At 33.0% G+C, this 24,926-nt stretch overlaps 1 protein-coding gene across 1 annotated transcript in view; it reads right to left on the bottom strand.

Annotated features, from left to right (window-relative positions):
- LOC146141550 (uncharacterized) overlaps window positions 1–24,926 on the bottom strand; it is a 41,756-nt gene that overhangs the window by 10,539 nt on the left and 6,291 nt on the right. Inside the window, exons 9-29 of the mRNA XM_083390178.1 lie at window positions 24,710–24,759; window positions 24,080–24,196; window positions 22,582–22,864; window positions 21,121–21,233; window positions 19,771–19,908; window positions 18,434–18,569; window positions 17,798–17,877; window positions 17,260–17,395; window positions 16,756–16,868; window positions 16,210–16,299; window positions 15,195–15,318; window positions 13,974–14,075; window positions 13,414–13,514; window positions 11,335–11,640; window positions 9,952–10,089; window positions 8,791–8,885; window positions 8,236–8,338; window positions 7,425–7,556; window positions 5,255–5,312; window positions 3,399–3,527; window positions 2,465–2,602 (exon numbers count right to left, since the gene is read on the bottom strand). Coding sequence (XP_083246304.1) covers window positions 2,465–2,602; window positions 3,399–3,527; window positions 5,255–5,312; window positions 7,425–7,556; window positions 8,236–8,338; window positions 8,791–8,885; window positions 9,952–10,089; window positions 11,335–11,640; window positions 13,414–13,514; window positions 13,974–14,075; window positions 15,195–15,318; window positions 16,210–16,299; window positions 16,756–16,868; window positions 17,260–17,395; window positions 17,798–17,877; window positions 18,434–18,569; window positions 19,771–19,908; window positions 21,121–21,233; window positions 22,582–22,864; window positions 24,080–24,196; window positions 24,710–24,759 — 2,682 coding nt within the window. The remainder of the gene's footprint in view (window positions 1–2,464; window positions 2,603–3,398; window positions 3,528–5,254; window positions 5,313–7,424; window positions 7,557–8,235; window positions 8,339–8,790; window positions 8,886–9,951; window positions 10,090–11,334; window positions 11,641–13,413; window positions 13,515–13,973; window positions 14,076–15,194; window positions 15,319–16,209; window positions 16,300–16,755; window positions 16,869–17,259; window positions 17,396–17,797; window positions 17,878–18,433; window positions 18,570–19,770; window positions 19,909–21,120; window positions 21,234–22,581; window positions 22,865–24,079; window positions 24,197–24,709; window positions 24,760–24,926) is intronic.

The following is a 24,926-nucleotide window of genomic DNA, read 5'->3' as shown; positions in this document are numbered from 1 at the left end:
ATATTTTAGCCTGTTCAACTTGCGACTTTAGTGTGAGTTTACAAATTTGCAGAACTGCCAGATTTTGACCTTTTCTCCATAAAAGATTTATTCGAATTAAGATTTTCGCTTAAGTTTTTTACTCTGCCATCTAATAAAGTTACAATTTTTTGTCATAATTGGACCACATTTTGCTAAAGGAATCTCTGAGGGCCACTTGGCCTGTTAGTACAACTTTATTAAAAGAGAAACCATGCCAGGAATGAATAAAGATGACTCGAATGCATTGTAGTAATGCTTCGAAATGCTCTCGGGCGAAATCTTGACAGAGAAAGGGATTTGCAATTTGACATGCGTGCAACTCCCGGGCCAAGCTAAGCCGACACGCGAAAAGTGCAGACACAAAACAATGACGTAACGTGCCGGATCCCTACTCATTCCGCGGGCGCGCTGAAGCGTGGAAATCTCCTCCCAAAGTTCGCCCTCGTTTTCAAACGAGGAACGGCGAGCGAAGCCTGCGAATTGACCGCTGTTGTTAGAAGAATGCATACACTAGGGTGGAGTGAAAAATCATTTTTCTTCCGAATCAAAATTGAGTGGGTCTTAAATGTTGACAAAATATCTAAAAACAATCAAAAAAAAAGGATTTGGGGAGCTGCCTCCTTAACTGACTGTCAAGTTTGAAACGAGGCGAACTGAAGCAGGAAAACTCAGGAATTTTACACACAACAATACGGAAAACTTTACATCATCAAATATGATATTATGTAACTGAAGAACATATTTGGCAAACGAAAGCTGAAACGCGTAATCTAAAACCCTATTTATCAATTCGTAATATGACTTAATGTTAATATGAACTCTAAGATTTTGCTGATGGCAATTAATTAATTTGGGTGTTTAATGTGTGATAAACACGTAGCACTGACCTGGCTACCTTCTCCTAAAGGTCAAGCAGGGGTAAAATAGCCAAAACGGCCATAACGATTTTATTTGATGTGTTACAGAGTGGTTTTGTAAATTCCAAGGGCTTCTTCTCCTTTTAGAAGAAAACTTTATTTTATAGTGGATGGAAACATGTATGTTCTGCATCTTTTGAGCCATTAACCAACTCTCTAAATCTAGTTGTCCAAGTCTGCATACACATACGTAAACAAACACTGTAGCCCTTCTGAAGCCATGGTACTGTATATCTCGGTATAGCCCGAGGTCGCGAGTTCGAACCTCACTACAGACTATAGTGTTTTTTTCAGCCTGTTTTGCTTGCATCTTTGATCGAATAATCCGCTTACTTTATCAAAGGCTTTTAGTGTACTGTGTTAGAAAGATACACACACACAAACGTATGTGTAAACACTTCGATCTAGCCCTTCTAAAGTCATGATACCCTAACACTATTTTTGGTTGGTGTGGACCAGGGTTGTCATTAAATTGTCCAGAGATGAAAAAAAGTACCTAGTAAATCCTGCTGTTTTCGGCCAAACAAACGTTAAACTCAAAAAATGTCGAAATACATTCAAGGAAAACGAAAAGGCGCTCAAGCGTTTTTGTTTTTCAGTTATCTTACTGATTTGAAAAAAATATTCCATTTTTATAATAAACCAAGATTTTAACCAGACCTTCAATAACCCCATAAAAAGACCCCCAAGAGGCCCACGGACCCCAGTTTAAGAACCCCTGCTTTATAAGCTGCACATGTAAAGAACTTATAAATTAGCTCGCATCAAAGCGGATTTAAAAAATTCATTCCAGTTTTTAATAGATTTTAATCAGGCCTTCACTGACCCAATATAACTAGTCCACGGAACCCAGTTTATAAAACCCTGATTCGTAAGCTGTACATGTAAAAAATAGCGCACATCATAAGTATTTAAATCTAGAGTTTCAGAAGATCAAATCATTGGTTCTAAATCATTTTTTTTAAATAACAGCTTTTACTTTACTTCTAATTCAATTTCGAAAAGTTAAAAATCTTCTAGTCTGACTGTGTGACCGCCTTGGGTCATTCTGTTTATTTCTAGATTAAAAAAACTTAAAAAATAGCGCACATGAAAGTATTTAAATCTAGAATCTCAGAAAATTAAATCAAGGATTTTAAATCATTTTTTTTTAATTAAAGCTGTTTAGTTGTAATCTAATTTCGAAAAGCTAAAAAACATCCAGTTGCCCAAGTTTGCCTATCTGACCGCCTTGGACCATTCTGTTCGTTTCTAGATTTAAAAATACTTCTAAAATAGCGGTATTATAAAATAATATCAAAGTATTTAAACCTAAAATCTCAGAAGATCAAATCGTGGATTCCAAATCAATTAAAAAAAAAATTCTAATTCAATTTAAAAAAAAGTAACTTTACTTCTAATATAATTTCGAGAGGCTAAAAAACATCCAGCTGTCCAACTTTGCCTGCGTGATAGCCTTGGGGCATTGTGTTTATTTCTAGATTTAAAAAAAGTTTTAAAATAGCGATCATCAAAGCATTTCTTACCAAGCAAGCTAGGTCGTCCATTGTGACTCTTAAAATCCATTGGGCCAAGAGTAGCTCTTCTCATCGCTGATTGGTCGTTGTCACCGATGCGTGACGGCGAAGGAAATACTGGATCCTCATTGGTCAGATCGCCAGTACCTATAGACATTGTGAAAAACACGCTATTTTGTATTAATGAAGAAGTTAGCCGGACACGGTTAGGGTCTTACTGAGGTTTTGAGTTTAGGGATGTACGATACCTGACATTTTATTCCGATACCAATACCCGATATTTCGGATAAAAAGTTCCGATACAAAATGACGTCATTACTTTGCTCAACTCGGCAAAAAAGTTGAAATGTAATCGTTTTAGGCAATTTTTTCAGGTTATTGCGCCAAAATTGCTGTGGAATACTTAACTTGAGTTGTTAACCTACAGTATTTCGTGATACATTTATCTTCGAAGGTAAAATGTTAACGTCTTAATTAAAACTCAATTGTTTTTGTCATGCTATTCCTAAATATTTTGTTTTACTATCGATCTATGGGTTAAGTTAGGAGTACAGGGTTGCCAAACAATCTTACAAAACAATAGGAAAATTTGCAGGTTTTTAAAAACGTAAAATGGGATCGCTAGATGATTTTTGAATGTAATTCAGAACTGATTGTTTTAATATAAAACTGAAATGAAGTGCAAATAAAGCAAGTCAAGTCACTTTTGTCAAAAGACTCAAGTCAGGTGATTTTGGTCGAAATACTTGGGTCTAGTCAAGTTGTTTTATCAAAAGGCTTGAGTCAAGTCATTTAAAAACAGTGACTTAAGTGAACTTAAGTAAAGTCATTACGATCAAAATAATTGAGTCAAGTCATTTAAAAACAGTGACTTAAGTGCAAGTCATTGACTTAAGTCATTACAACACTGATATGTCCACATTTGCCTAGTAAAGTTACTTACTGAAGGCGTGCATCTGTTGTTGCTGCTGTTTCTGGTTCAGAGGAGGCCCCAGAAGACTGCTTTCAACACTCAAGCAGCTTCTGCTAAGCGCAGATTTGTTTGGTGTGCTGGCTCCTAGTACTGAACTCACTGGAAACACAAAACAACATTAGGTTTACGCCGTACAACAAACTATAACTAATATGCCACAAGTTTTGGCATAAATCATAAAAAAAATATTTTAGTGTGAAAATATTTTACGGTAAAGTACGTTAGGCCGCGCGTTCAATTTTGTGCAAAAAGCATTAATACCAACTTGGGGCATCGCGCTAAGTACGTAACAATTCAAAGTTGCAAACAGTAATATGCAGAAGTAATTATCTTTTAGCAAAGTTGTAGACTTTACTGTGCATTTAACTTTGTCGTTGGTCTTAATATTATGGTATTATAAATAATTGCACCTAATATTTTGCTTTATAAGTCTTATTATAATATTTTGCTTTATAAGTCTGTTTTACCGATTGCGTTTGGCGTTTAACTCTTTTTAGTATTTTGTTTTGCTGTTTTTTTTTTAATTTGCTGAACTCACTGATAACACAAAAACAACGTTTTGTGGTAAGGTTATTTCGAAACCGTCTGTAGTCTATAGCTCTTCTTTTTGTAAAAAGGACAAAATTTAAGAGCGTTTTCGGTAAGCCGTAAAATGCTACCTGTGTACTCAGGGTTTTTTTAAGGTTTGGTTTGGGTGACCGCTAAGTAGTTTTACGAGACCGCAAGTGTTTCATTTAAATACCAAAAAGTTGCAAGTCCAAAATTTGAAACCGCTGGACCGTTTCGGTCCCCCAAAACACCTTAAAAAAACACTGTGCGTACTATATAAAACGTCTGTTCTTTCGTTGATCAATACGAATTTAAATATCACAGTTCTACACACATGCATGGCAACATTTAAAAAAAAAACGCCAATTAACGTAACATTTGCTAAAAAGAAAAAGGTTAAATTTCAAAATGTCTGTAGCTTCTAGAAAAAATATTTGAAATCAAGCACCACAAAATTAGGGAAGGCCAAGTGTCGGTGTCAGTGCAACACAAATTTTGTTTCCCAATTTTTTTAGACCTTTTTCGACCGGTTCCCACAACTATATGACACTTTATTCATGTATTCCAATTAAACGTTAACTTAATTATACTTAAAAAGCTGGGCGTAAATCAGAAAATGAAAGTACGTAAATTTACATTTAAAAAAAAAAAACACAACTTTTGAAATAATAAGTGCAACATTTGCGAAGCGTTTAAATAACTTAACTTATTCCAAACGTTTTTAAAAATAAAGTACTTAAACGTCGTTTAAGTCAACCTAACGATTTTATATCAAGATCGCTCCGGTTTCAATCGATATACATTGATTTCGCGAAAAACAAACCATTTAAAAACAGTTGCCTTTATAAATCGAACCATTTTAACCAAACTAATATATTTTTAAACAGAAACTTATAAAAAGGAATATCCATAGAAATAGGTTATATTGGATGAAATTTGAAAATAAATCTTTATACACAGCTGGTGTTTGTACGTTTGTACGTTCAAGCCATTTTGGCGTGGAATTTAAATTTTTTTACGCCGTAGACAAAACTAGCGTATTTTGACCAACTATTTTATTTTATAGCTGCCTTAATATACCTAAATGTCGCACTGCATTTGCGTTTTTTTCCAGCTGGGTATCAAAGCTAAAAGCAAGTTGACCTTTACAGAACATATTTTTTTTTAATTTTTTTAAAAGACACTTTTTACCGTAATTGCAATTTTTATGTACTCTAACTACAACTAATAAGCCACAAGTCTTGACAAAAATCGTAAAACCTCCATAGAATACTTACAATCGGGGGCGTGGAGAAATTGCTTTCGTGGAGAAACAACACGAGATTTGAACAGTTCCTGTTAAGAAAAAGATGCTCCTTATTAATGATTTGTAAATCAAAAATACAACGCAAGAGATTCAACTAAAAATCTGAGTCTAAATACTTGAATCTTAGTCTAGATACATTACAAAATATTTCGACGAACCAATTTGGCAACAAAATAGGAGACATAAAAAGCAACAAAATAGACTGTACTTTCGTAAAACACTTTTGTATTTACTTCTGATTAGGATTACTAAGACCAAGATACAATAAATAATTTTTCTTCTCTTTACACTTAGATGGACAATATTTGCCATACACGCTGGGTGGCTTTATTAAATCGTCTAAACAGATTTTTAAACTTGAGTTTTCGTTACTTTACATAAATAAGGGGTCCTTAAACTGGGGTCCATGGACCCCTTGGGGACACTTGAACCAATTTTAGGGTGTATATTAGGGCCTAATTCAAATATTAGTGTATATTTAAAAAGTAATTCTTATTTTTTTAAATTTCAGACTTCATTTCACTTTTAAAGTTTTTGGAACGGAAACAGCAGATTTATAAAGTCTTGTACTGTGACGTCAATTTATGACGTCATCTCTAAAATTCCTTGCCTACCTTGGACCACGCGAAGTAAAAACAAATGTTATGAGTCTGCGTTAAAAAAAGTTTAAGAACTTTGATATAAATTAAAAAGCCGTTGTTCGCACTGAAACATAAACGTTTACAGAATCATGCTTCCCATTTTGTCAAAATGGCGTTTTACTGGCTAATAATAATGGCACGTTTATTTCTGTTTTATAGGTGCGTTTTTTTAATGTTTAAATTCATTGATCTCAAATAAATTTTCAGAGACTTGGTTTGCGAACAGCCTTAGCGTATTGAACGCTACAGTTTTTTATTGATCTTTCATCTAACTTGGCGAGTTATATCCGTCCCGCAATTAAAACTTACACACTTTGCACAATTTGCTTTCTATATAGTTAGAATGACAAATAATTCCGCACTCAATGCTACAAGCTGTCCGAGTGTTCCTCTTTTTAACAACTGATAGGTCAATAAATCCATCAATAATGCAACTAAGTACTTCAGTTTATGAGGAATTACATTTGTCGGATTGCAAAGTGGGGATCAATTTACAACAAACAGATGGAGCACATATTGGCATCACAAAAATTAAAAGGTTGGAGGTTTTAGTTAAACGTAGTGGGAATGTCAAAACCCGTATATACGTAGTTAACAATTGTTAAACGTTTCCAATATACTAACATTATTGATGTTGAAAATAAGTTCGGGAGATATTCCAAACGTTTAAGCACAACAATCCTTAACTGATCTACTGATTTCTTTTTGGCTGCCTCAAATAAAAACATCCAAGGCTTTGCCTTATTGATAAAGATTTTGATAAGTCCTAGCACAGGGTTGCCGCACCAATCTATTAAAAAAAATTAGTAGGTGTTTTGTAGATTAAAAATTGGACCACTCGACCTTTTTTGAATAGAATTCGTTAACAAAACAGTAGAAACGCCATGGTCAACGCAATTAAAAATAAAAACCTTTTAATGGAAATTCGAAAAACACATAACTCCAGCTGGACATAAAATAAATTCAATATCTAAAAAAAACATGGCGTTTTTCACCAAGTCTGTTTCGATTTTTTAAATCTAATTCAGATTATCAAAAATGCTACTTTGTCCAACCACAAAGTTAGTCTTAATTTAGCACACACATATTTACTAATCACATTCTTATTAGAATTGATGGCGACTTAAGTTAAATTGATGGTGAATAGTTTAGTGTAATTCTAGTTGGAAACTCGTTTCTACAAGAATTCGTTTTTTTTATTCTAATCTAATTTGAGAAAACTAAAATGATTTCATTCCAAACCAATCTGGAAACAACTGAAATGACTTTTTTTTTTACTTTGGAAAAACTGAAATGCTTTAATTTTAATTCTAATTTAATATAAAAATAGAAAAATGATCTAATTCTACTCCAATTTGAAATGCTTCAATTTTAATTTCAAAAAAGCTAAAATAAACCTAGTTGGCCTGTAAAAGAGCCATTTTAATGGCTAAAAATCACTGTAAAGGCATACCAAGGTTAGATAAAAACTAAAAAAACAATACAACAATTACAACTTACCAGTGAATCGTCTAAAGAATCGCAGCTGGTCGACTTTACTCTGTTTGCGAAACTGATTTTATTGGTTGGCGTCGAAAGGCAATCCTCGCTGAGCGAACGCAGCAGTTTGTTCGGGGTCAGTGCGTGATTGTTCTGTAATAAAGGGCGCGATTGTCTTGCTTTTTTGAAAGTAAACAACTCGTGTGTATGTGTGTTAACGAGAAGATAGTCGCTTAATGGAATTAGGTTTACGACGAATACATAATATTGTAAATAAACGTTGGGAAATAATGGTTGAAGGTTGGAGTATAATATCACAGAGTAAGAATATAAGGTCAAACAGAAGTAGGTAGTATTTTGTGAACGTTTCGAATAAATCGTAAGATATTGGTTGGAGGTTGTAGTTTATAGACAGAACGAATATCTAAGACCATATAGAAGTAGGTAACATTTTGAACGTTTCGAATATATCTAATGTTGAAAAATGAATAGTGAGATATTCAAATGGAAAATCCTACCTACATCCGTATTAGATTTTTATTAAGTATTTCAAAATAAAATAAAAATTAATTCTTAGCAGTCTAGGAAAGTTTTTAAACGAACTTTAATATTTTTAGATAGAAAAATGATTTAAATTGAACCTAATATAAACACGAGTAAATTTAAAATTATTTTTTTTTAAATAATTTAAAACAATAATAAACTAATTCGACCTGGTGTTTAAAAAGAATTTATTTTCTTACTGTATTGTTTTTTTCAGATGAATCATGACAAGAATGTGCACCTGTGTTTTTCATATTAGTTAGGTATCAGAAAAAATAATTAAACTTGCCTCGTTAAAATCGCTGAAAGAAGTCATGGAAGTTGCTTTTAGGTGCACGTTTTGCGAGATTTCGAACTCCAATTCTTCAACCCTTCGCTCCAAGTTTATAATTCTGAAAACAATTTAAATAAAAACTCTTGTTGGCTGACTAAATTAGAAATTGCAATTCTTAATATAAAAAGTAAAATGCACCACTTAAGCGTAAATTTGAGGCTGTGTATTTTCACCCTTTTAGGGTTAAACAATTTTTCAGTTTAAAAAATGCAAACCTCTATATTAATTGATTTTATTCCGAGTGTGGTAATGTGCAATTTGTGCAATTTTGTGGTAATTTGTTTAAATTTTTAGTAGTTTCTGTTAAAATAAATAAGCACTCGTATTATATTTTTATACAAACGTAAGCGAATTTAAATTCAACGCATTTTGAAAAAAAGTTGTAAAAAATGCCAGGCTGATTTAAAAAAAATTGTGTAAATTGCATGACTACGAACAAAAACCTAATATTTGCGAAAGCAGTTTGCAAACCCTAGCCAAATAAAAATGGTATTTTAAAGCGATACTCACTTGCTCTCATACTCTACTTTTTGGTGGATGAGAGCAGCGTCGGACTTTTTGACTTGCTTCGCGTAATGCTCAAGTCTGCTTTCAGAAAGTTCCAGCTGAAAATACAAATGCGCCAAATAAAGTTAAACGTTTTTACAAGGTGAATAATATTTATTAAATTTCTCGTATATACAGTTCACCGAAAGCCATTAGCCTGCACTGAGGTTCGAACTCACGACCTCCGGTCATACGGAGACCGTCGCTCCCAGCCAACTAAGCTACGCAGGCTCAGCGAGGAGAACAGCCATACGACAATGCTTGCTACATTCTGTTAGTGCAAGCAACTTCACATTGAAGGGGATCGACAAAACCAACTAATTATTCATTTTTTATCGAACATACTGGATTAAACAGAATTGTAAATTAATTATAACGTTGTGTATTTAAAGACACATACTTTTTACCATGGGCTTAAAAGTAATCAAGGAGCAACTATACAGACATTCAACGCAATATTGGCCGTAAAGTGTCATTTTATGTTCAATTTAGCATGCAACTTTATCGTGATTCACAAGCCCTGGGGCTCTAGCTTGGGGCCCCCCTGCAATGCATGAACGCAGATTTTGGGGTGTTAAGGGAACATGGGTGCTTAGCCCCCTAAATAAGAAAAGTTTCAGCTGAAAAAAGACAATCGCGTCAAATCAAGTTAAGCTTTTACCTAACGGTACAAATTCAACATCGCAACTTTTAATAATCGTTTTTTTTTAACTTTGTCTAGCACAGCAGAAGGTGTTGCTTTTCTTTTAAACAGTTTTGGTGCAATTTCGGGGTGACAAGTCTTTGGGATGTTTTAAGTAGAATATCGGATCCTTAGATTCGAATTTAAATTGGAAAATCGAACAAAAAAATACTTGACGATAACCTTCGCCAATCAAGTGTTGTTGGGCGAGCGACCAACGTGTAATGCAGGGTGCAGAGTTCGCAATTTGCTAAAAAGCTTTAGGTTGCAAAAGTTACATTTAAACGTACAACGTGCTAAATATTAGAAAATGGAAATTAACTGAAAATATTCGAAATTCTGGATTCCAAAACCTAATATTCTAGAAACCCCTGGGATTGTACTTTGAACATCTATGTGGCATATTGTAGGCGTAAAACTGAAAAATGTACAGGCCTTCTTGCCTTGCTTTTCGTTTCAGATTCGAGTTTCTTTACCAGAGCGTCGTGGCTCTCTAGCGCAAGCTTGTGTTGGACTTTGGCCTCGACAAGCTGCCGCTCGGTGTCGCTAAAGCGCTCGTCGTGCATTTTCATTTCGCTTTCCTGTGCAATAAGTAAAATATTGCAATTAGAAGTTGAGAAATAAATCAACAAAAAACAGTTAAGACTGAAAAGCAACGGAATACAGTCCATTTAAATTTTAATAATTTTTAAAAATCCGATGTATAGGGATAGTATTGATAGTTTTTGGTACCTCAAATTGATTGTTCACTTATTATTAACATATATGAGTTGGTTTTAAGGGATACAATGCTATCACTTTTCAAATTCTTCACCAATCAACCCATCGGTTTCGTGCTGCAATCCTAAACGCTCCTTGAAATTAAAAGTTAGGTAAGAAATGATATAAATTATTTTTCTGGGATGTGTTCTTTGGAAAAAAAAAACACAATTTCATTTTATCGCCAATTAACTCAATTAAGAACCTTTAGTTAGGCGTAGAATAAATAGCAAAGCCCAGGGAAGTAGGAAATATTTTGTGTACGTTTCCGAAAAATCTTAAGGCAAGGGCTGGGTATTGTACTTGAACGTAAAAGTAAGAAACATTTTGTAAACGTTTTAAAATGTTTACAAAATGCCACCCCCTTTTGTATGTGCTTAGATATTCCGTTTACGTCCAACTAGAACCTTCAGCCAATATCTTACGATATGGTGGAAACGTTCACAAAAGCTACCTACTTTTGCATCGGCTTTGATATCCATTCAACCTCAAACGTATACCCAGACTTGGACAACTAGATTTATTTTAGCTTTTTAAAATTAGATTAGAAATAAAATTAGAGCATTTCAGTTTTTCCAAATTAGATTAGAATTAGAATTAGATCATTTTGAGTTTTCTGAAATTAGACTAGAATTAGAATTACCGAATTCGTAACAAAATGAATTTGAACTAGAATTACATTTGATTATTCACAATCAATTACGTTCAAATCGGGAAGTATTTTAATAAGAATGTGAATGATAATTATGTGTGTGCTAATTTTTAAGCGTTTAAAAATAACATATGCTGTTTAGACTGTGAAAATTCTGTTCCATCCAAAGAGTTTGAATTCAAATTATTTGTTTTGACTAAGAGACTCAAAATGCCATTGGACAAAGTAGCATTTTTGGTAAAATACGAATTAGATTAGAACTAAAATTAGAGCACTCAAGCATTTAGGAATTAGATTAGAATTAGAATTAGCCGCATTTTTCTCTAATTCATTGAATTAGAAAACTAGAATTAACTAGTTGTCCAAGTCTGCGTATACCTTACACATTTTAACATTGTTCGAATCCCACACACACCTTAAAATTTAACTCCCGTCTGGTAGCAAGTTCCCGCTCTTTGAACGTTTCAACCTCCAGCAAAGCATTGCGTAGTTCCTCCTTCAACTGGCCGTGTTGGACCTCGAGGACTTGAAACTGTTCCAGCCGGATTTTGAGCTCCGATTCCCGGCGGAAAACGGCCTCTGACACCTGTGAGTTTTCCAGGTCGCGATTGGCCGATTGAGCTTGCATTTTGGATTGTAGGTCCGCAATGTTTTGTTGGAGCTGTAAGATTGTGGATTGGCATTCGTGGAGCTGTTTGTTGGCGCTTGCGTGTGAGCTGGTCTGCGAGAGCGATATGAAATGGACGATTTAACAGTGTCGATTTTTTACCTGCTATTTTTTGACAAATTAAGTTCAGGTTTGGAGCATAATGGTTGGAGGTTGTAGTAAGACGTAGTAAGAACATCAAATCCCATACATAAGTAGGTATCATTTGAAGGAGTTGTTCGAAACGCTCAAAATGATACCTATTTTCTGCATGGGCTATGATGTTCCTATTAAGTTCAGGTTAATTAAGTAAACATTGTTTAAGAGTATAGGCGCCGAACTTTTAAAATTCCAGGGCGTTATTTTCTAGACAATGCAAATTTTCTTCTTAATTAGATAAAAATGTGAGTTCTTTGATAATAGCTTTCGCCTGTTATCACTGAGTCAACCATTTCTACTTTTGAAACCTTATTTTCGAACCTTTCGGCTAAAGGAATAATAATTAAAAAATAATGCATAAAACATAAAAATATAGTTTGGGGATTCTATGGCATCGTGCCTATACAAGGTAATTCGGGGAAGTTCAAACACTTTAACTAAGACTGTGCAACAGAAATTATTTTTTATTACTTTTATTGATAACTTGGTCGAATTCCAGGGGTAGGTTAAAGCTCTACAACAAGGGTTCTTAAACTGGGGTCCATGGAACCCGTGGGGGTTTGTGAACTAGTTTTAGGGGGTCTGTGAAGGCCACATTGAAATATTAGTTTATATTTAAGAATTAACCAATTTTTTATAGAAAACAGTTTAACTTAAAATAAAACACCGAATGTATTTAGACTCTATTTCATTTTCACATTTTTGGACCGAAATCAGCAAATTTATTAAGTCAATTTATATCGTTACGTCAATTTATGACGCCATTTTTAAAATATCCTGCCTACCGTAGTCCACGCAATGCTCTACGAGAAATCCAGGGCGTCTAAAAACGCTCTGCACACCCACCTTCGGCGCCCATGTTTGAGAGTAAATCATATCCGGAATGGAACAAAGTAAAAGTTGAAGCAAAGTAAAGGCAAATAAAAAGCCCCCTGAAGCATCGCACAAAGCAAAAGAAAGAACTAATGTAACAGCATGAAAAAATTAAAAAAAAATATTTAACCAACCTATAACAAACTGAGAAAAGCTTTATTATTAAGTTAGCTGTCTTTTTAAGGATTTTATTGTTAAGGTTACAATAGATTTTGTTAATTGTGCAACATAACCTAATCCACAAGATTTCTGGTTAGACCCATTTTGTCGTTAGATTTAATCTTTTCTTAAAAATAGCCTTACTGTTTTGGGGTCATTGCCGAATTTCAGTTCTTATTTAAAGTTTGGGTTGAATCTGCAAATTACACATTTTTTCTTTCCTGTCTCACCAAGTTACGATTTATTGTTGGTAAACCTGACACTGAGTAGCGTTTATCCGTGTTGTAGTTTTATACCCGATGTACAGTTAAGTTACTGCAGTAATTAAAATCTTAAAACACCAAACAAAATTGTAAAACAAAACATGTAGCAGGATTAAGTTTTAGATTTTTTATCGGAATAAAGGTATTTAATTGTTAATTTTTCTCTTGGAAGCACTATTTTTCCACGTCCTTTTATATAAAAAACCGTGTTGTAATTTTATAACTGATGCACAGTAAAGTTACTGAAGTAAACCAACACTAAAATGTAAAGGTTATAGGTGACAATAAAGTAGTTTTATTTATAATTCATTTCAGAAGAGTATTATTATTGTTATATATTTATGCGCCAATCTAAAGACACAAATTAATAATAATAATAGAAAACGTGAGGTACCTTGTCATTGAGAGCTTCGTTCAATTCCGACATCTTCGAACTTAATTCCGCGTTTTCAAGTCGTGAGTTTTCCAATTCACCAACAGTGGTACGTAGGTTTTCTGAAGACAGAGAGTATTGTGAAATGTCGAAAAACTAAACATTTTCAAATTGGGTTATGTTGATTTGTTTTCAGTTTTGTTTAAGCAATATCTAGGATTTCGGCAGTTTCCAAAAAAACTTTGATCGCTCGATATTTTTTAATAATATTTCGAGAACAGTATAAATACCGTGGTTAACACAATAAAAATAGTTTTCATCAGCACTGTTTATTAAACACATACCTTAGGTTAGGCCGTACATAAAATAAATTCAAAAGACTTTTGAAAAAACATAGGTTTTGTCAAAGACTTTTTAATGCATACTGTATATATCGATTAAAAGACATTTAAATATGTAAGAATTGGTGACAACCCTGCTTTATGTAATACATTAACAGTATTTTCATGCTAGGTACCAATAAAAAAAAAACACTTTTCCATTTTGTTTTTTTCAAAGCTTTACGAATAAAGTATTTTTACCCTCCATATTTTGGCTTGAACTGTCGTCAGCACCGCCCATGCTGTTGCTCTTGTTGCGATAAGTGTACGAAGATGAATTATGTTCCGATGCGAACGAGAGATCTGCGAAAAAACAAACAAGTACAATACTGGGGATGTACGATACTTTTTATTCTGATACCGATATGCGATATTTCACTCACACATTATTCTGATAGCGATACTGGATAAGGTTAGGACGTTTAGTTGACACTGGTAGTTAACGTAGTATTTTTGTAATAATTTATTCACCTTTTTTAAGTTAGAATCGCTGTTTTAAATCGCAAAAAATAAATAATTCCATGTTGATGTTCTTATAAAAGCCCATACAGAAATAGGTATCATTTTGAACGTTTCGAATATATCTTTATTGAGTTTCAGCATAGTGAGAAAGCACTGATTCTAAGCATATATAACGCCCACGTGACTCATATATTAAAAAGAATATTAATATTGATATTGAAGCTTGGTCTGCATTGATATCGGAATTGCGACGTGTTAGTCATATGGTTTACTTAATCAAAAGACGACGCTAACACGGATCTTGGGGTTTTCGAAGTCCATTATATGACCAGGATTTACACGTAATTGCCTGGCCACCACGTTAGTGTCCTGTGTGGAATGTGACGAAGGGTCGTGGTTAATCATAGGTATAATTGTAGGTTACGTTAGGTTTGTCCAATATAAGTTGATCCGCATAAACATCGCCACCTTGTATATATACAACACTTGAACGGCGTGACACGCTTGTGGCTTTGTGTACAACTACTTATGGAGAATCACGACCCCTTCGTCATATTCCACACAGGACACAGACGTGGCCACTGGCCAGGTAATCGTCTGATACTGTAACTAGAGTGATATCGGTGCCGTAAGAAATTACCATAAGAACCTTAGCCGTGGTTTGCGATTAAACGCAGCTCTTCAACCTTTAAAGGTAAATTTATCCGTATACATAAATAGTAGGTTAACACCTGGAGGTAACTAAACTCCATAACGATAATTAAAATTTTGGCGTAAAATGAAAAAAAAAAAAATACATTTAAACGTTTCAATTCAAATTATTTTGCTTGTTTTAGCACAGTAATGACGTCATTTGGTATTGGATCGCATCGCGATACTTTTTGTCCAAAATATCGGTATAGGAATTAAAAGTCAAGTATCGGATATCGCTAGATTATATGTTGATTACACAATACATACCTTTATCATTAAAGCTGTTTAAAATTCTCGAGTCATCCTGTTGTAGGGTTTGAACTAGTTCGCTGAATTTCAACTTCATTTCGTCAAGTTCGGCTTTGATCTCAGTTTCACGAAAAGAATGCTCCTGGTAAAAAAATAGGTTTTATTAAAACAGTTTTATCATTTTGGTATTGCTAACAATAACGCAAATTTATGCCACAGTGTACGGTAGTGTGTAATGACTTAACTCAAGTGCATTTCAGTCACTGTTTTTAAATGACTTGACATGCCTTACACCTTTTGACCAAAATTACCTTGACTTAAGTCTTTTAAACAAATGATTTGACTTGACTTAAGTCTTTGTGTCCAACAACTCGGGTTAAAATAAAGTGTTTACAATGGTTGCTAAAAGTCAGGTTATTTAGCTCAGTTTGTGCAAGTCAAACAATTTGCTGGCCAAATATTGCGTTTTTGTTATTTTTTGAGTGAGATTTTATACATGGACGAGTTTATAAATTTTGATAAATTTTTTTATTTTAAATATTTATCAAAAATATTACTTGGAACTAGAAATTTTGTTTGTTATGTTAAAGTCAGTAGTCCAGTCTTTTAAAACAGCACTAAATTTAAGCGACTCATTTCATACAATTTTATAAAAAAAAAACTCTGGACGGTAGTGCGGTACACATCCGTTGATAGTTCACACATTATACGGCTGGCATTGAAAGATAGAAATATTTTCAGGCTTATCAACATTATAAAGACAGAAAAATTAAATGCTGGAAAAACTCTAGAAAGCTTGGTTATATCCGAATGACTATACCGAGCAACAAATCTAAGAAGGAATACCGAAAAAGCCCATACAGAAGTAGGAAGTATATTTTTCAACAAGGGTCAAAAATGATATAAAAAAATTGTTCGAAACATCACGAAATGCTACCTACTTCTGTATGGGCTTTGATATTCTTACTACGCCTAACTACAACCTGACTATTATCCTTAGATTTATTCGAAACTCTATAAAAGATTTACAAACCTGCTTCAGCGCTTCAAACTGAATATCTTGTGTTTTTAAAGTTTCTTGGTCCTCAGAATGAAGTTTGTTTAATGCGTCCAGTTCAATTTGCTGGAATAACAAGGTATGTATTATTATGACAGGACTCCTGGCCGGCTGCATACTTACGTAATACGTAGTGATCCCAAATTACGGTCATAAATAGTTTATTAACGGAAAAGTTTATCGGGTGCGAATCCAAGCTAACGCTCATTTTATGATTTGTAAAATACTTTGAATGTTTCTTAGATTAATAATAAAAATCAAGTCAAATAAGTTCGAAACAAATTTCAAATCCGACCCGCGATCTTTAATCATTACAGATATCCAGTCTGTTTTGAATTGCTAGCTTTTCTAAAGTATTCTGTTGTGAAAAGCAAAGTTATTTCTTTTTAATTACAATAAATTAACCTAACCAGAGCATTTAAAGAAAAAATCATACAAAAAACTCAAAATAAACTTTTCCTACATAGCTGGGTATAGGTAAATATAAGGCGTATGAACCAACAATTTTCTTATTTACTCTACCTTTTGAGCATTCTCAGTTTGCATTTTGTCCACCTCGTCTCTTAGCTTCTCATTTTCGCTGGCTTGCCTCATTTTTTGAGCGAGTAACTCGGCTAGAGTTTCTTCTAAAGCTTCTGTTAAATAAAGATAAAAGAAAAATTAGGTTAAAACTGAAAAAAAACACAATATTATATCATTAATGGTATTAGGGGTCGATCAAGACCTATTTAAAATCGTGGTTTATAACTCGAAAACTGGAATGAATTTTGCAAAAAAAAAATAATTTATTTAAAAAAAAAGCCTTGGCGTCTTCTTCTTAAATGTTTTTATACTTTATTTCAGTTTCACATTTGTTGAATCGAAAACAAACGGTTTTCAAAGTCTGCTTGTTTTTATGACGTCATCTCTAAAAAAATTACTTCTGGTCCACGCGAACAAAAAAAATTGATTAGGGGTACGCGTTTCAGAAAGTTAAAACACAGTTCTAAATAATTTTGCGATTTTTTTCATAAAAAATATAATTACCTGTTTTAGCAACAGACGCACTTAACAGTTCTTTATTTTGCTCTAAAGAATTGGAAAGATTGTCAATTTCAGAATTTTTGTCTTCCGATATTCTACCGAGTTCACGTAAATTTCCTTCAATTTGACTCCGATATTCCTACAAATAAAATTTCTCTTTTAAAAACATTTTATTTTTTATTTTCCTAAATGTTAATTATCCTAAAATTAAAAAAAAAATTCTTTTTAATATTTAAGCGTTAATATAGTCACACAAATAAATTGTTCTTTTAAAAAAAAATATTTTTTTAAATGTTTTTCAAGTGTTAATATATTGCAAATCAAATTTTCTTGGTACAACTTTTTTTATTTTTTTATTTGTTAAGTTTTAATATTCTACAAAACACGTTTCCTTTTCACAAATTTTTCTTTCTTTTTTCAAATGGTCTACTTTTTTCAAGCGTTAAAATATACCAGTTTTCCATTCTGTAGTTTAAATATACCAGTTTTCCATTCTGTAGTAAAATATACCAGTTTTCCATTTCTGTACATGTTAACACACCTGGTCTTTTGTATTAAGTGTGTGGTTCATGACAGCTTCAAGCCGTTTAATTTCATTTTCATATTCTCGTTTCAATGCATCTGTGGGAAGAAGTAAGTTAGACAAAATTTACTGCAATGTCAAGCGGAAATATTGCAATGTCAAAGGTAATAACATGTTACCGGTCACAAAACAAATAAATTAATCTACCCAGTTAATGAAAAAAACTTTCCTAAAGTAAGCCTAACTCAAAAAATTAAAACAAAATCCTCAAAAACGAAAACCTATATTTTACACAAAAATCGCACCGTAAGGTTAGTGGTTCTAAAAACAAAAAATAAGCTAAACAGTTAGGAAAAAAAAGTAGGTCTTGGTAAAAAAAATTAAACATTCAATAAAATTCTAAAAAACGGAAACCTATACATAAAATACAATTTTTTTGATTATTTGAAAAAAACGCACAGAGATGTTACCGTTCCCAAAACAAAATAAGAAGCAAAAAATAACAATTAGGAAAAACTTCCTTAAGTAAATCTATCCAAACAAAAATAAAAATTCAAAAAATAGAAACCTATAATAAAAATACATTTTTTATACAAAAAAAATTTACGGTAATGCACATGGAACATACACAAACTAATGTTTTGACGAATGTACCTTTTTCTGCTTCTAGCGACTTGCTATTCATCTCACGCTTTTCCGTTTCTGATGATATGATAGTAACTTGATTTTGGGCTTCCGAGAAATTTTTCTCTAGTTCTTCAACTTTTGATTCCAGATCTTGACATTTTTCCTGAAACAAAGTAAGACGTGGTAAAAGTTTAATACAAAAAGGCGGCCTTTAGCAGTAAAATAAAAAGATTGTCACAGTTCTTAATTTCAGTTTTAAAAAGAAACCGCACATAAAGAAAACTAATGGACAATTCAAAAACCTAATGTGCAAGATAAGAATATTATATCCTCGCCCTTGAATGACTGCAATGACTTTTAAATTGAAGCACATATTCTTTAGACCAGCGGTTCTCAACCAGTGGGCCATGGCTCACTGTTGGGCCATAAGAATATTTGAGGTGGGCCACAGACCAACTTAAAAAGGCTAGATTTAGTTTCATTTGTGTCACTACATTTCATTTTACTGGAATAATGGCTTGGCGAGGAATTAAGAGGAATGTAAATTTATTGTTCAGCCGCAAGTATCTCACTAATGCACGTTCTGCAGTGTTTTGTTCTAAACCTATTTTACAGTTTTTTCTTTCATAAATCTAATGGGCCACAGGATTTTTTTTCAACGTAAATGGGCCACGAAAGAAAAAAGGTTGAGAACCACTGCTTTAGACTTTCCTGTCTTCGTCAAAGTCAGTCATTTTGTAAGTCATTTAAAAGAGAAATATATTTCGCCACAAATTAAGGCTCCATCAGTTTAACGTATAGTCAATTGTAAACTGAATGTTTAAAATATCAAGATCTCCTCAACCTTACACTTAAATGACTACAATGACTTCAAAGGGAGCAAATATACTTTAGACTTTCCTGTCTTGATTAAAGTCAGTCATTTAGAAGTTCTAGACTTCTAGTGATTTAAAAGAAAAATATATTTCGCCACACATTATAAGGCATTGTCAGTTTATCGTATGGGTAATGGCAAGCCGAATATGTAAAATAAGGAGATATTTCTTCGCCCTTACACTTAAATGACGACAATGACTTTAAATGGAAGCAAATATTCTTTAGACTTTCCGGTCTTGATTAAAGTCAGTAATTTATAAGAAAATGATTAAGTTTATTCGATTTAAGAGACCGATGTTGCCTCATTTTGTGGCGAAATACGTTTCTCTTATAAACGACTAGAACCTATAAATGACTGACTTTGATTGAGACAGGAAAGTCAACAGAATATTCAGAAAACTAAATGTTAAATGTAATTGCTAAACCTGCAAATTTAACACAAGGGCCACATTTTATCGAAAATTTAATTTTGAATATTTTTTTCTTACTTGTGCCTTGCACAATTCGCCTTTGGTTGTGTCTATATCACTTTTAAGATTCCTAGCATTAGCTGGAGTCGTCCAGGAAATTTGCATCGCCTGAATGGTTTCAAAGTGTTCTTGGTTGATCTGCTGTAGCCGGTCGTTCTAAAAACAAAAAGAACTCATCAGAAAAAATAACCGAGTCTGCAGCCAAAAATTGAGCCAAAGCCCGAAGGCCGACTCCAAACAAATGTGCGAAGTTCGGAGTCCGGTACAGAACAGACTCTCTGCATATTATATATTAAACCTTTTAGGTAACGGAAAAAGACGGATATTTATACAACAAAAATATGAACGCTATAACTTTTTGAAAAAAAAAATATCGGCCTAAATTTACCGATACCGATATATTACTATGAGCGAATTTTTGATCGATATAACGGTAAACAAATATATCGGTAACTGCCTTCACTTAGATAATATCGGATCGGAGCCGATACCCGATGGCAATTGGTAGTATCGGTACTTGTCCGTCCGATACTAGGCTGGTATCGGTGCTGATCCGATACCAGATTGACATGGGGAATTTCAGTCATGATTTGCAATCCAACAAGCGACTTTTACCTTGAAACACAAATTCATCTAAAAAAATCTTAGATTAACAACTATAGAGGTAGCTAACCTAATAACACCTAAATAAATTGACATATTAACCTGGAAAAACATGATATTGAAACGATTTAGGAGCATAATGGTTGGAGGTTGTAGTAAGACGTAATAAGAATATCAAAGCCCATGCAGAAGTAGGTATCATTTTGAACGTTTCGAATAACTCTTTATTCATTTTCAACAGAGTTATTCGAAACGTTCAAGATGATACCTGCTTCTGTATGGGCTTTGATATTCTTATTACGTGAAACGATTTAATTTTATCTTTTCTGAAATAAGCTATTGTTGCCAGGCATAATATATAACAGAGTGTTGCTCTTCCAGCAGAATATATAATAGATCGACGTTTCGACGTGCTATACAGAACGTCTTCATCAGGATACTGACGTCACATGTAAAACAGAATCTGTATAGCACGTCGAAACGTCGATCTATTATATATTCTGCTGGAAGAGCAACACTCTGTTATATTTATCTTTTCTGTTAGTTTGAGCAGATTATTGACGTCATTTGGTATCAGATGTTAGATCAGATCGCGAGATTTTTATGTCAAATATATCGGTAACAGATTAAAATGTCAAGTATCGGACATTCTTATTTATAATATCTAAAATTTATATTCGATAACGTTAAATCGTAAATACTTACAAAACGTTACACTCTGTCTCTAAAATAAATCACGCAAAAATGGGTTAAACAAACACAAACCTCCGCTTTTATTTCCTGCAAAGCCGAAATTGATTTGGAATTTTCCTCCGAGTTGTAAGACTGCAACATTTCAGTCTGTTCCCTAAGGTTCGAATGCTCTTGTTGTAGCGTATCTGTAAAGGTATAGGATACTGGAGTTTTAAGATTTAACCTGATAATTTCAAAGAAACTATCACTAAAGAGTATTAGTGAAACTTTCCTACTTTTAGGACCAGAGTATAGGTCAACGGCGAAAGACCTTACCTAATTCAACTTTTTCGCATTCCAATTCTGTGTTTAATAAAAACATGTTTTTTTTAAAGAAACTTTAAGCAATTTTCTAATAGTATTTTTGTATGGGTGGTATGCTGCAAATGATCAACTTAATCTAAAGCAGTGGTTCTCAACCTTTTTGTACCCGTGGCCCCTTTTTGATGCTTTGAAATAGTCGCGGACCCCTTACATTTTCTGGTGTTACTTATATGTGCGTTTAGTTATTTTAAAAAAATCAGTATATCTGCCTAGTGCACCTTATGTTGGGTAAAGTAACAGACAACACCAAATTGCCTTATGGCACGTTTATTTTAATGTGTGTTCTGCTGCTACATCTACAAAGTAAGTCTTGAAATGCGGGTTTGTGTTTTTGACTATGCTAAACGCATGTCATCTTTGCGAACCTTATCATAAACTAAAATCAAGTACATGTGAACTGTAATAATGCTGCCTTCCATTTTACAATATATTTGTGTTACATCACAATGGAAGTGTTACGTCACACTCAATGCGATTTACAACATGTTACAATGTGATTTTATCACTTACCAAAATTCTGATTAAGCATATTTCCCATCGCCAATTAATTTAATAAAGGTATATTAAGAAGTTTTTGCGGACCCCCTGAAAACGTTTTGCGGCCTCTAGGGGTCCGTGGACCCCCAGTTGAGAACCACTGATCTAAAGTATAGTATAATCTTTTCAAGCTTGCACTAATCAAAAAAAATTTTGGCAACGAACATTTTAATGGATTATCTTTAATAAAACAAGTTAAATTCTTTTTCTAGTACGAAGAAAAGTTTTTAGTTGGATTCTTGTATAGGTTAGTATGTTGCATTATGCAACTGATTTTTCGACCCAATTAAAACTATATTATTCATTTTAAGCTTGAATTAATACAAATTAATTTTGGATAAAAACTACAAGCGAAAAAATATATAGTATTTTTGTATGGGTTGGTAATTGGTATGCTTCAACTCATTTGTCAACTTAATTTAATGTAATTTTTAATAAAACAATTTTAAAAACTTATTATTAAAAATAAATTAACAAAAAATGTTTTTTTTTGTAAACTAAGAGTTATTTTTATACCAAACTTTTGTGAAATGTTATTTTTTAAATTATTCCAAGTTCAATTTACCGATGGAAGTTGAATTTACCGATTTTTAACTTTTTTGGTGTTTTCAAATTATTCCAAGTGTAATTTACCGATTTTTTCCTTCAGTTTTCCGCGCTCTTGGTCAAAACAATCTCTTTCTTCCACAACGGCGTTCAGTCGTCCCTTGAGCTCAGTAAGTTCGACAAAAAGATCTTCACGATTCGCGATCACTGCTTCGGAGCTTCTCTCAATCGCTTCCATGCTTTGCTGAACGTCGCTGAACCGGTCTTCTGCGTCTTTTATCGCCAGGCGAAGTTGCTTGTTTTCTTGCTCTAAAGATCCGATGGCGCTGAGATGCTTGTCTGCTGCGGCTAAAAGCTCATGGACATGATCCTGTTAATAATTAAACAAAATTAATCAAGAAAAATATGAAATTTTTAGGAATTTTTTTTGAAGATTTTTTTTTAAGAATTTTTTTCTTTTCCTTTTTTTTCTTGAAAGAAAGTTTTTTTTTGTTTGTTTTTTCACTTTTTTCCTCCAATAATGTACATTGGGATTATAACATAGGCCGGTACCCGATCCTAAGTGGTTGAAAACTAGGCAGATGTCCAAAAATGTTTAAGAAAACATTTTATTTTTTATTTATTTACTTTAATGTATACATTAAGATTAGGAATGTCTGATAATATCGGATCGGTGCCGATACCAAGTGGCAAGTATAGTTACAATGGTACTCATGCTATACTAGCGTGGTATAAGTGCCAACATGATAACGAAATTATAAAGAAATTAAAAAAAACGCAAATGAAAATATTTCCATGACTAAATTTGGTATCGTATCGGCACCGATACCAGCCTAGTATCGGACGAGTAAGGATGTTGGTACTTTGTATCGGTTATCTGTTACGATACAATATTATCGGAAATGCCATGAACCGCTGTAAATGTTCAAAGTATGTTATTAAAGCGGTTGGTGCTTTATTGCGTATAGCTGCGACATGTTAATTTTTTTTTTTTAGGCAAAGTTGTTTCAGTCCTGATTTGTGATCTAACTCTGTCATTTCTACTTCGAAAAGTATACTTATCTGAAAATACTAATTGTACTTAAATATCCAAAATATCTGCCAAAATATCTGGTATGACTGTACCAGTATCGCAACACAATGTCAAGTATCAGACATCCGAAATTGAAATCAGTATATTTCGCCTATAGCAGTCATACAATTCTTGAAACATTACATTATTTGTTAGTTTGGGTTTGAGCAATTTGGTTTTTGTCTTGACATAAATTCAGTTTAGGTTAATAGCGGTTTCTTCTAATTCTAATTATTACATTGCTAATTTTTTATTGAACCAGTTGTGCGAAATATTGTCAACTTTAAAATACAGTTTGCCCATATGCCACTTGATTTTAATTTTTCCAGCACTAAATAGAAGCGATATGTTTGTTATATACCCGACAAAGTTTTTCTAACCTTAAAAAAAAAGTTTAGGCAACAACTAGATTTTTACAAAAAACAAAAAGAATCTCCTTAATTATATTTTCTAATAGTAAAAACTATATATAAAAAAAAATAATAAAATATTAATAAAGTTCAAAAAAATTACCTTTTCTGAAAGCGCAAGTTTTTCAGCAGCATCCAGTTTATTTTTGAGTTCACTTGCTTTTTCAGGTTCAAGCCAATTACATTGCATTTCCTCTATCTTTTCTTTCAGTTCTTGAATCTACAAAAGGAAGGTTGTGTTACTTACATGAGTGATTTCTAAACTGTGTGCCTTGAGAGATTGTTAAGTGTGTTGTGAAACTTTGTGATTTTTTTGGAAAAAAAAACCTTTTTTTTTTGAATAAGAGTTTTTTTTTAACTAGTAGTATTTTTTTAATTTCTATAATTTGGAAAAGTAGTTATTCAGATTACATAATTTCGGAAAATAAGTTATTTGTATTATGTTGTCTGTATATTACAAGCATTTCAGACTTGAGTATGCAGTGTTCAATTTATTACAAAATTGATAACTTTAAGACATTTACATTAAACTTGGCATATGTATGGACGCCGAGTTTGGGGTGCTTAGGGTGAAACTATACTTCAAATTTTTGTTGATCTAGGAAAAGATAACTACAAGAAAAATACCAAAGACTGAATTCAACAACATTTAACAAATCAAAAACTTTTTCGCAATCATGTAAACATAATCACTAGTCAGGCAATCATATTTTTTAGGTCTACTAAATCTTACCTCAACCACAGTCATAGACTCTCCTTGCACAAATGAAACATCTGGGGTTCCTATAGAACAGTTTGTTATGCAATTATGCCATTTACTAAAAATACCATTTCAAAACAGCGTTATATACAAATATGCAGTAACACAAAAAACCCACTAAATAAAAGTATTTGAACATCTTTTTTTTTATCTTTTAAATCATTTAAATCAATACATTTCAAAAATAGCA

The sequence above is a fragment of the Ascidiella aspersa genome, chromosome 5 (assembly GCF_963924565.1).
Source record: "Ascidiella aspersa chromosome 5, kaAscAspe10.2, whole genome shotgun sequence".
In the NCBI taxonomy this organism is placed as follows: Eukaryota; Metazoa; Chordata; class Ascidiacea; order Phlebobranchia; family Ascidiidae; genus Ascidiella; species Ascidiella aspersa.
Note: the sequence above shows the minus strand (reverse complement) of the source record. Positions and strands in the feature narration are given on the sequence as shown.